This window comes from Heptranchias perlo, chromosome 31, assembly GCF_035084215.1.
Source record: "Heptranchias perlo isolate sHepPer1 chromosome 31, sHepPer1.hap1, whole genome shotgun sequence".
Taxonomy (NCBI): Eukaryota; Metazoa; Chordata; class Chondrichthyes; order Hexanchiformes; family Hexanchidae; genus Heptranchias; species Heptranchias perlo.
This window is the reverse complement of record NC_090355.1, coordinates 4,315,096-4,327,290: the sequence shown is the minus strand read 5'-3', so window position 1 is coordinate 4,327,290 and position 12,195 is coordinate 4,315,096. Positions and strand designations below refer to the sequence as shown.

Here is a 12,195-nt window from a genome sequence, read left to right as displayed (position 1 = left end):
CATCCCCAGAATTAATTTTTAAAAAACACTTGAAGTTGGGGTAAAAGTGACTGGCTAACCTTGACCACTCAATGGTTGTCAGATACTTGGGGATCTGTTTCAAAATGCCCATTTTTAGAAGACATCAGAACCACCTTAGAGGGCTGGACAGGCAGGGCGAAGCATTGGCCCCAGGGTAAGATGTTGCTACAGTCAATTGGATAAGACGGTCCCCAGCTGATGATCAATCCCTTTCGATCCCAATGATTCTGCACATTTTATTCCTTCATCTACCAACACCACAATCAGTCTGTTTTCAGTATTTTTAATTAACATTTTGTTAAGAGTTTTACAGAGATTCAAAATAAAGGGACAACGTTACAGTCCGTATCCCAGCAAATGCATGCAGTGTGAGCAATAATTAGAGGCCCTGATCGATCAGCAGCGTACAGGGCAGGAACTGTCTATATGGTGTTAATCCCTAATAAATTCTCAACATTATGGGGTAGTTGTATATGTATAGTGTGTATATCAGGGTATGTTCTGTGTTCTTCAAGTCCTGCACCCACCCTCTGCTCCTCTAACATTGGACTTCTCACCTCTTTGGCTCCTACTGGAACTCTCTACCCAGCTCCCTCTGCTGCTACCCCCCTCCCTATCTAACCATGCCTTCCGTTCCTCATCCTAGCCTCCTTTCCCCAATTCCCCGTGCGTGATATCCCTTTTCTTCTTAGTGTGGAGCTCTACGTGCCATCCCCTGCACTCTACAAATGCCAGCTGTGTGCCTACAGACCTCTCAAATCTTATGTCTTTCAGTTTACAAGTGTAATTTATTTTAATGTATCTCACTTGGAGTAACTATCACCCCATCTACTTCAGCGGGTTTGCGATCAATCTCACTCAGGACTTCCCTCCCTGTCCCTGACTGTGTTTACGAGGAGTGAATCCGTGGAATGGAGACTGGCAACTACGCGTGCTGTAGGTTGGGTTGGTGCAGTCGGTTGAGGGCCACTGCTGGATTCCTGCCTGAATTTTGTGTCACAAAATAAATGATGGGACACACCTGGCTATTTATCCAAACCTCAACAAATTAGGAGTCGCGCGAGCTCCAGATCGGAAAGATCACTGGTACCTTTGCTGTAAGCAAAACAGTCACTTATGTAAGAGCTGAGCCCATTGGATGATTCAAACACCAATTGGAGCCTTCCTCAGGAGACATCCTAGAGGAGATGCAGGCAGCCAAGGTACCTTGTTGAGACTTGTTTCTTGTTGGACGTCGTAGGGGACTTGTGCAGGTTGTGCACGATTAGGACATGTTTTGTTTAGCAAGCACCTGAATACCCATGGAAATGATACTCCTTACTGGTGTGAGCTCCTAATGACAAAAGAACATAGGAACAGGAGGAGGCCATTCAGCCCCTCGAATCTGTTCCACCATTCTTTTAGATGAGGGCTGATCTGTATCTCAACTCCATCTACCCGCCTTTGATCCGTATCCCTCCATTCCCTTACCCAACAAAAATCTATCTATCTCAGTCTTGAAAGCTCCAATTGTCCCCCACCATCCACAGACTTTTTTTAGGGGCCAAAGTTCCAGATTTCCACTACCGTTTTCTGTGGAAAAAGTGCTTCCTGATTTCACTCCTAAACGGCCCAGCTCTAATTTTAAGATTATGCCCCATTGTTCTGGACATTCCCCACCATAGTTTCTCTCCATCTACCCAATAAAATCCTTTACTTATCTTGAGCACCTCAATTAAATCACCCCTCAACCTTCTATGCTCAAGGGAATATAAATCATATTTATGCAACCTGTCCTCATAATTTAACCCTTTTAGCCCCGGTATCATTCTGGTGAATCTGCGCTGCACCCCCTCCAAGGCCAGTATATCCTTCCTGAGGTGCGGTGCCCAGAACTGACCGCAGTGCTGCAGGTGGGGTCTGACCAAGGCTCTGTAGAACTGAAACATAACTTTCTCCCCTTTGCATTCCAGCCCCCTTGAAATAAAGGCCAACATTCCAGTAGCCTTCAGTGGTTTATGTGCCTGAATACTCAATTCTCTTTGCTCCTCCACAGTTTCTAGTCTCTCACCATTTAGAAAATATTCCAATTTGTCTTTCTTGGATCCAAAGTGGGTGACCTCACACTTCCCCGCATTGAACTCCATTTGCCGCTGCTTTGCCCTCTCGCTTAATCTGTCAATGTCCCTTTGTAACTTCCTGTTCCCATTTACACAACTTACATACACATATATATAGTGAAAAGCTTCATCTGACTTTGGCTGCCAAAATACTCATCAAATTATAATTTATTTCAGCTGTAAAGCTCCTGTAAATATTAGAATAAGCCCCAAGCAATCGCGCCGTACAATAATAACACACGTGTTCCTCATTCCTGAGGTGCCTGGCTCCCACACACCTGAAGTCTTTCATTAAATACGTGGCTGCTTCTGATCTGTCCTGTATTTGAAAGACTCAAACCTCTCGCCCTCTTCCTCCCGCCCCCCTCCTGCCTCTGTCGCATCCCTGGCGTGAGTTCAATTTTGGAATTTCACCTGCGCAAATGTCAACTAGGAACTCTCACTCAGGGAGCCCAGCTGTTAACTACGGTGGGGGATATCTGGTCATTATCACATTGCTGTTTGTGGGATCTTGCTGAGCACAAATTGGCTGCTGTATTTCCTACATTACAACAGTGACCGCACTTCAAAAGTACTTCATTGGCTGTAAAGCGCTTTGGATCGTCCAGAGGTTGTTGTAGGCACTATAGAAATACAAGTTTATCTTTTCTTTCTTTAATGAAGACGTGGCGGATGGAGTTGAAGTTTTCTGCCGATTAATGGCCGTCCTGGACTCCGATTCAAAGTGCATAAAATCGGAGTTCCTGTCTTTTCAGGTGTGGCATCGTGATCTCATGATTGAGGCTGATGGCGGTATCTCCCCAGCAACCAAAGGCTGATGGCGGTATCTCCCCGGCAACCAAAGGCTGATGGCGGTATCTCCCCGGCAACCAAAGGCTGATGGCGGTATCTCCCCGGCAACCAAAGGCTGATGGCGGTATCTCCCCGGCAACCAAAGGCTGATGGCGGTATCTCCCCGGCAACTCTCCCGGGAACTAATGGCTGAATGGAAGACATCAACTTTTCAACAGATTTCTCTGGGAATGTGGCAGGGTGCTGGGATCTCGACGGTGAGAGACGATGCCTTTCAACAGAGATTATATGGGGGCTCTGTTTCAGTGCCTGTTTTTGTGCCTCACACACTGCGAACAGTGTAATGATCTTTGATCTCATAAACGCCAGCTTGTTCCATCTAAATGGCTTTACCTCCTCACTTTGTACTAGAATCTGCCCAGTCACTTGTTGCACTGTGTGAGGGATACAGAGTGTCCTCATCCTACACCTTGACCAAGAGAAACTTCATCTCAACACCGGCAAGGATTGGAAGTTTTCTCCGCTTGGCTGGGAGTCAGTGTACCAGGTATGCATCTGGCTGGGAGAGAGCGTACCAGGTACACATCTGGCTGGGAGTCAGTGTACCAGGTACACACCTGGCTGGGAGAGAGCGTACCAGGTACACATCTGGCTGGGAGTCAGTGTACCAGGTATACATCTGGCTGGGAGCGAGCATACCAGGTACACACCTGGCTGGGAGTCAGTGTACCAGGTACACACCTGGCTGGGAGTCAGTGTACCAGGTACACACCTGGCTGGGAGTCAGTGTACCAGGTACACACCTGGCTGGGAGTCAGTGTACCAGGTAGACACCTGGCTGGGAGTCAGTGTACCAGGTATACATCTAGCTGAGGGAGAGCGTACCAGGTACACACCTGGCTGGGAGTCAGTGTACCAGGTACACATCTGGCTGGGAGTCAGTGCACCAGGTACACACCTGGCTGGGTGTCAGACACTGCAGCAGATCTACTGTCCCTCACTCCCGTGGCTGTCTGTTGTAATATTGATGAGATCCAGTTGTGACTCTCGGCACTGATCCAGATCAGAACCTGACCACAGGCCTCCAGTTTGGGCAGTGAGCTCACACTGAGGGACTTTCACTCCGCAAGTGCAAAAGTGAAATGCCGCCTGCTAACAATCTCACAAAGTGTTTCCTGCAGCCGTGTGACGCCAGAGTCAGGTCACACCAAATCCAAGGAGATCGCGAGCCCAGGGCCAGCCTTTCCTGATGCCAGTGCGCCCATCTGCTGCCCTCGGACTGTGGGTGAAGCGGTTCTGATATGAACCCCCTTTTTGAATAAAAGAAATAGGGGGGTGGGATCAATTGCAGTGAAGCAGAGTGGAGGTTCCGAAGCAGAGGGTGTGTGCCGAGTCCTGAGTACAGAGCTCCCCCTGAGTCGGCGTCCTGCCCCACGGACTGTGCGGAGCTCTGTCCTTGGTCAGGCGCTACGCCCAATCCTTAGGGGCCAGTCGTAGCTCAGTGGGAAGCGCTCTCACCTCTGAGTCAGAAGGTCATGGGTTCAAGTCGCACTCCAGAGACTTGAGCACAAAATCTCAGCTGACACTCCAGCGTGGCACCGAGGGAGTGCTGCACTGTCGGAGGTGCCGTCTTCCGGATGAGACGTTAAACCGAGGCCCCGTCTGCCCTCTTGGTTGGACGTAAGCGATCCCACGGCCACTACTGGAAGAAGAGCAGGGGAGTGCCCCCCGCCCCGGTGTCCGGGCCAATATTTATCCCTCAACCAACACATAAAACAGATTACCTGGTCATTATCACATTGCTGTTTTGTGGGATCTTGCTATGCGCAAATTGGCTGCCGCGTTTCCTACATTACAACAGTGACTACACTTCAAAAAGTACTTTGTTGGGCTGTAAATCGCTTCGGGATGCCCTGAGGGTGTGAATGGCGCTATATAAATGCACGTCTTTCAGCCCAAATCCCACAGTATTTTCTTTGTCCAGAAGAGTGAAATGATGAGAATGACAGTAATGCCGAACATGACGATCATGATGTAGGTGACGGTGCGACAGGGCGGGCTCTGGCAGCACTTCCACATGGTGTTCTGGGGCAGGCGTTCCTCCAGTGCCGGGGCGGTCTGAGTGGGCAGCGGGAGCCCGCCCTCTCGCTCCATGTCCAGGCTCAGGGTGTAGACGGTGGGTCTGCGCAGCAGGAAGCTGGCCTTGCCCGGACCCTTGTAGAAGAGGCGCCCGCGGTCCAGGAAGACGTGGAGCGGCTGCAGCCTCATGCGGCCGAGGACCTGGGCGTTGGTGCGCAGGCCGGTCACCAGCTGCCCGGCGCCAAGGGGTGTTAGGTGGCGGCACAGGGGGCAGGACATGCCCGGGTCCATCTCTGGCACTGTCGCCAGGCTCATCCGGGCCAGGCACTCCAGGCAGAAGGTGTGCTTACATTCCAGGATCTTGGGCGTGCGGAAGGCGTTGTCGTAGGGGTTCCAGCAGATGGCGCACTCGCACTCGGAGCCGTTTCCCTCCGGCGTCATGGCCGCTTCTAAATCCCGCCCGAGAGTGAGCTGCCCAACATCTGAATCTCCCGGCCTTTCCCCCTGACGGTCAACGCCGGAGGCTCCCCTCCCCGTACACCGTAATCAAAGCTCCGTGCGTGTCGAGGCGTCTCACCCGGTTGGCCGCAGAGCAAAATATCCCTCGCTTACCGGGTGTCTGGCTTCTCCCGGTGATCGGCCCGCGATTGTCCAGTGAAGTTGACCGGTCCAGTCAGGCCGAAGCCCCCCCCCGCCCCCCACCCCCACTGTGGACTGAGACTCGCCGTGTGTCCCGACAATAACCTGTTCCTCACAACGCGGCAGGGCTCAGGCGTACATTCCAATCGGTCCCTCGGCGCTAGTTGAAACCGGACTGCCGTGAGTCGCAAGCGAACGAGTCCCGAATGTTTCAGCCAAGAACCCGGGCACCTGAAGGTGAATCGACACTGTGCTGTCTCTCCCCCCCCCCCCCCGGCCCTTGCCCACCAGGCCTCCACGTCAACTGTAGGCTTCCAATGAAGTTATTCCCACTTCCTCGCACAGCCTTGCTGTTAACCCTCCACCAGTTGAGACGCCCTCTTCCTCGTTATTGAGCACAGATCGCTGGCTCTCCCAGTTCGCTGCAGTTGTCTCTCTCCCTCTCTCTTTCTCCCATTCTCTCCAGGAAGTGCTGCCTCTGAAGTGTTCGTGTTATGTGCTACATGAGAAGCTGGTGGAGCAGGTTCTCCTGGTTTCAACCTGAGGAATGAGGCAACTGCCCTCTTTTAGTCTGATTCATTGTAACCTGCCTGCCTGGGTCTCCTCACCACACTCAGCCTGCCTGAGATTGAGAGGGGGAGAGGGGAGGGGAGGGGGGGTGGAGGGAGGGGAGGGGGGGAGAGAGGAGAGGGGAGGGGGGTGGAGGGAGGAGAAGGGAGAGGAGGTGGGGAGGGAGGAGAGGGGGGGGGTAGGAGGAGGGAAGAAAGGGGAGGGGAGGTGAGGGGGAAGGGTTGGGAGGTAGGGAGGGAGGAGAAGGGAGGTGGGGAGGGAGGAGACGTGAGGGGAGGGGGAGGAAGGAGAGGAGAGGGGAGATGAAGGGGAAAGGAGGAGGGGGAGGGGAAATGGGGAGGGAGGGAGGGAAGAGGGAGGGGAGGGGAGATGAGGGGGGAAGGGAAGGGAGGCGAGGAGGGAGGAGAGGGCAGGGTAGGGGGAGGGAAGAGAGGGGAGGGTAGGTGAGGGTGGAAGGGATGGGAGGTGGGGAGGGGGGAGGGGGTGGGGAGGGAAGGGATGTGAGGGGAGGAAGGAGAGAGGAGGGGAGATGAGAGGAAGGGAGGAGAGGGAGGGAAGAGGGAAGGGAGGGGAGAGGGCAGGGGGGAGGGATGGAAGAGTAGGAGGTGAGGGGAGGGGTGGAGGCACAGCACAGGATGCAGTGACCTTTCACACCTACAGCAAAAGGTAAACAGACACGCTTCATCAGGTGACCCTCAATAAAAGCTGCCAGAGGCGCTAACAGGTGTTTTCAGGAGGAGGTTTTGCTGGTAGCGAGTGTTCCCCTCGAGGCAGCAGGTGGTGACGGAGGGGAATCCCTCGTAAAGTGATAATTCGAAACAGAGCAAAACTGAACCCTGCCAACAAATGGAGCTGGAGCGTCAGGGGAGGGCCCTGAGCTGCTCGGTCCATTTACGATCCAAATAGTCACGTGTGAACCACACAGCAAAACATGTGTGAGTAACACAGCTACACGCGTTTGAGCGACACAGCTACACGCCCGTGAGTGACACAGCTACATGCGTGTGAGCGATGCAGCTACACGCCCGTGAACGACATAGTTACACGCCCGTGAGTGACACAGCTACATGCGTGTGAGTGGCACAGCTACACGCGTGTGAGCGGCACAGCTACACGCGTGTGAGTGACACATAGGGTTGCCAACGCTCCAGCATTGACCTGGGGTCCCCAGGAATTAAAGATTAATCTCGAGGACACTGCTGCGAGCAATAACCGGGAGAGAAATCATTGGGGCGTCAAAAAATATGTGTACCCTTTCCATTTTCTTTGAACACTTTGGTATATTATGAAAGATATTTGAGACAGGGGAGAAAAGGCTGCTTGACTGGGCGAGGCGGTTGGGAGTGGGAGGTCATGTGACGAAACCGCCAGGAATATGTCCAACCAGAGTTGGCAACGGAAGTAAAAATAGAAAATGCTGGAAATACTCAGCAAGTGAGGCAGCTTCTGTGGAGAAAGAAACAGAATTAACGTTTCAGGTCGATGACCTTTGGTCAGAACTGGAAGATGTTAAAGAGTTAACAGTTTTTAAGCAAGTACAGAGCCAGGGGAAGGGTGGGGGGAGGGGAGGAAAGAACAAAAGGGAAGGTCTGTGATAGGGTAGTGACCCACACAAATTAGTGTCCAACACAAAGTAGTGCCCCACAATTGGTCGTGTACAACACAATGTAGTGTGCAACATAAAATAGTGTTCAACATAATTCAGTTATTGTGTGGACATTGTGTGGGCCGCTGTAGGTTATCGTACTACTTTCAGGATTTAATTTAATGCAACACAGGAGACTCGTTCGTGACTAAAACAAACCACTATGGGTACAGGTATATTGGTTATAAGTACAACAGGTTTATTAAGTAATTTTACATCTGGTACAAAGAAGTAATACTTAACAAAGACGATAGTCACAGTCTGTTCCTCGAAACCTCGATGAGGAGATGCCGGTGATGGACTGGGGTTGACAATTGTAAACAATTTTACAACACCAAGTTATAGTCCAACAATTTTATTTGAAATTCACAAGCTTTCGGAGGCTTCCTCCTTCCTCAGGTGAATGTTGTGGAAATGAAATCCTCGAACCCTTCGCATTTATAAATCACAGAACAATACCTTCGATAAAGTCCCCCACAGGAGACTGGTCAAGAAGGTACGAGCCCATGGAATCCAGGGTGCCTTGGCACTTTGGATACAAAACTGGCTTAGTGGCAGAAGGCAGAGGGTGATGGTCGAAGGTTGTTTTTGTGACTGGAAGCCTGTGGCCAGTGGGGTACCATAGGGATCGGTGCTGGGTCCCTTGCTGTTTGTGGTCTACATTAATGACTTGGATATGAATGTAAAAGGTATGATCAGTAAGTTCGCTGATGATACAAAAATTGGTAGGGTGGTAAATAGTGAGGAGGATAGCCTCAGTCTGCAGGACGATATAGATGGGTTGGTCAGATGGGCGGAACAGTGGCAAATGGAATTTAACCCGGAAAAGTGCGAGGTGATGCACTTTGGAGGGACTAACAAGGCAAGGGAATACACAATGAATGGGAGGACCCTAGACAAGACAGAGGGTCAGAGGGATCTTGGTGTGCAAGTTCACAGATCCCTGAAGGCGGCGGAACAGGTAGATAAGGTGGTAAAGAAGGCATATGGGATACTTGCCTTTATTAGCCGAGGCATAGAATATAAGAGCAAGGAGGTTATGATGGAGCTGTATAAAACACTGGTTAGGCCACAGCTGGAGCACTGTGTGCAGTTCTGGTCGCCACACTACAGGAAGGATGTGATCGCTTTGGAGAGGGTGCAGAGGAGATTCACCAGGATGTTACCAGGGCTGGAGCGCTTCAGCTATGAAGAGAGACTGGGAAGATTGGGTTTGTTTTCCTTGGAGCAGAGGAGGCTGAGGGGGGACATGATTGAGGTGTACAAAATTATGAGGGGCACAGATAGGATGGATACTAAGGAGCTTTTTCCCTTCGTTGAGGGTTCTATAACAAGGGGACATAGATTCAAGGTAAAAGGCGGGAGGTTTAGAGGGGATTTGAGAAAGAACTTTTTCACCCAGAGGGTGGTTGGAGTCTGGAACTCACTGCCTGAAAGGGTTGTGGAGGCAGGAACCCTCACAACATTCAAGAAGCATTTGGATGAGCACTTGAAATGCCATAGCATACAAGGCTACGGACCAAATGCTGGAATATGGGATTAGAGTAGACAGGGCTGATGGCCGGCGCGGACACGATGGGCCGAAGGGCCTCTATCCGTGCTGTATAACTCTATGACTCTATGACTCTATGACCTGGTGATTACAGATAGTCTTTCCAACTGCCCGTTGCCAAGGCAATCACAGTGTGCAGACAGAGAGGTGTTACCTACAAGGCCACCGAATATACAAGCACCCAAAAAAAAAGAGAGAGAGAGAGGCAGAAACATAGAAACATCCGGAAGGAAGAGAAAGACAGCAAATGACCCGTTATATTAAAAACAGATAACATTTGTTCGCTGGTGGGGTTACGTGTAGCGTGACATGAACCCAAGATCCCGGTTGAGGCCGTCCTCATGGGTGCGGAACTTGGCTATCAATTTCTGCTCGACGATTTTGTGTTGTCGTGTGTCTCGAAGGCTGCCTTGGAGTATGCTTACCCGAAGGTCGGTGGCTGAATGTCCTTGACTGCTGAAGTGTTCCCCGACTAGGAAGGAACCCTCCTGTTTGGCGATTGTTGCGCGGTGTCCGTTCATCTGTTGTCGCAGCGTCTGCATGGTCACGCCAATGTACCATGCTCCGGGGCATCCTTTCCTGCAACGTATGAGGTAGACAATGTTGGCCGAGTCACAGGAGTATGAACCATGTACCTGGTGGGTGGTGTCCTCTTGTGTGATAGTGGTATCTGTGTCGATGATCTGGCATGTCTTGCAGAGGTTACCGTGGCAGGGTTGTGTGGTGTCGTGGACGCTGTTCTCCTGAAAGCTAGGTAATTTGCTGCGAACGATGGTCTGTTTGAGGTTGGGTGGCTGTTTAAAGGCGAGTAGTGGAGGTGTGGGGATGGCCATAGCGAGGTGTTCGTCGTCATTGATGACATGTTGAAGGCTGCGGAGAACATGGCGTAGTTTCTCCGCTCCGGGGAAGTACTGGACGACGAAGGGTACTCTGTTGGTTGCGTCCCGTGTTAGTCTTCTGAGGAGGTCTATGCGATTTTTCGCTGTGGCCCGTCGGAACTGTCAATCGATGAGTCGAGCGTCATATCCCGTTCTTACTAGGGCGTCTTTCAGCGTCTGTAGGTGTCCATCGCGTTCCTCCTCGTCTGAGCAGACCCTGTGTATTCGCAGGGCCTGTCCATAGGGGATGGCCTCTTTGACGTGGTTAGGGTGGAAGCTGGAAAAGTGGAGCATCGTGAGGTTGTCCGTGGGCTTGCGGTAGAGTGAGGTGCTGAGGTGCCCGTCTTTGATGGAGATTCGTGTGTCCAAGAAAGAAACTGATTCTGAGGAGTAGTCCATGGTGAGCTTGATGGTGGGATGGAACTTGTTGATGTTATCGTGTAGTCTCTTTAGTGATTCCTCGCCGTGGGTCCATAGAAAGAAAATGTCGTCGATGTATCTGGTGTATAGTGTTGGTTGGAGGTCCTGTGCAGTGAAGAAGTCCCGCTCGAACTTGTGCATGAAAATGTTGGCGTATTGGGGTGCGAATTTGGTCCCCATGGCTGTTCCCTGTGTTTGGGTAAAGAACTGGTTATCGAAGGTGAAGACATTGTGATCCAGGATGAAGCGGATGAGTTGTAGGATGGCGTCTGGAGATTGGCTGTTGTTGGTGTTGAGTATTGATGCTGTTGCAGCGATGCCGTCATCGTGGGGAATACTGGTGTATAGTGCCGAGACGTCCATCGTGGTGAGAAGTGTTCCTGGTTCAACTGATCCGTGGGTACTGAGTTTTTGTAGGAAGTCTGTAGTGTCGCGACAGAAGCTGGGGGTTCCCTGTACGATGGGTTTCAGGATGCCCTCGATATATCCAGAGAGGTTCTCACACAGGGTTCCGTTGCCTGATACGATAGGACGTCCGGGTGTGTTGGCTTTGTGTACCTTTGGGAGGCAGTAGAAGTCTCCCACGCGGGGAGTACGTGGGATGAGAGTGTGTAGGATGCTTTGAAGGTCTAGATTGAAGGTCTTGATCAGTTTGTTGAGCTGGTGGGTGTGTTCTTTGGTCGGATCTGCGGGTAACCGTCTGTAGTGTTCTTGGTTGTCCAGTTGTCGGTATGCTTCTTTGCAATAGTCCGTTCTGTTCTGTATGACGATGGCTCCTCCTTTGTCCGCTGGTTTGATGACGATGTTGCGGTTGGTCTTGAGAGCGTTGATGGCGTTGCGTTGTGCTCGGGTGACATTCTGGACTGTCTTCTGAGTGCGGCTGATGAATCTGGCATTGACGCATTTCCTGACAGCTTGAGCATACATGTCAAGCTGAGGGCAGCGACCCTCCGGAGGAGTCCAGTGAGACTCTTTCCTCTTCGGTTGCTGTACCGCGGATCCCTCTGTCTGCTGTTCCGGATCGTTGATTGTCTCATTGGGTTCGCTGCTGACTGATCGAAACCTCGGCAGAGCCCACCAACGACTGTGGTGTGATCTCCCTTTCTTGCTGTGTCCTGTTGACTGGAGAGTCTCTTCTTCCTTCCTCCTGGGGTTTCGCGCTGCCTTGGTGTTCAGTAGCTGTTCTTCTATACCTTTTGTGCCTATGTGGCACCTAGCAGTTGCTTGGGTTATCCCATCCTCGCTGTTAGTCATCATTCCTAACCTTCAGTTAGTACATTCTATGCTTAATCAAATTATCATCCTCGTATTCCTTATCTGAGAGTTTTGCAAGAACAGTCCTCGCCTAAATTAAGTTAATGCAGAGGTAACTTCACACTTTTTACATTAGTAACCGTCTGTGTCTCCTGCTTCAGTGACGAGATGTTTTTTAGATGTTTCAAACCCTTTTACTTGTAACTTCATTAATGTTCTGTCGTTCGCTATCTGTTTTTAAAATAA

At 51.1% G+C, this 12,195-nt stretch overlaps 1 protein-coding gene across 1 annotated transcript; it reads right to left on the bottom strand.

The window, feature by feature from the left end:
* Nucleotides 1-4,389: 4,389 nt before the first annotated feature.
* Nucleotides 4,390-5,630, bottom strand: LOC137300380 (E3 ubiquitin-protein ligase RNF183-like). The gene has a single exon (XM_067969471.1). The coding sequence runs from the start codon at nt 5,430-5,432 to the stop codon at nt 4,863-4,865; it is 570 nt and encodes a 189-aa protein (XP_067825572.1). The 5' UTR covers nt 5,433-5,630; the 3' UTR covers nt 4,390-4,862.
* Between the last annotated feature and the right edge of the window lie 6,565 nt (nt 5,631-12,195).

Excerpts from the sequence above, each read along its gene's own strand:
- LOC137300380 (XM_067969471.1), bottom strand. The coding sequence starts at position 5,432 with ATGACGCCGGAGGGAAACGGCTCCGAGTGCGAGTGCGCCATCTGCTGG.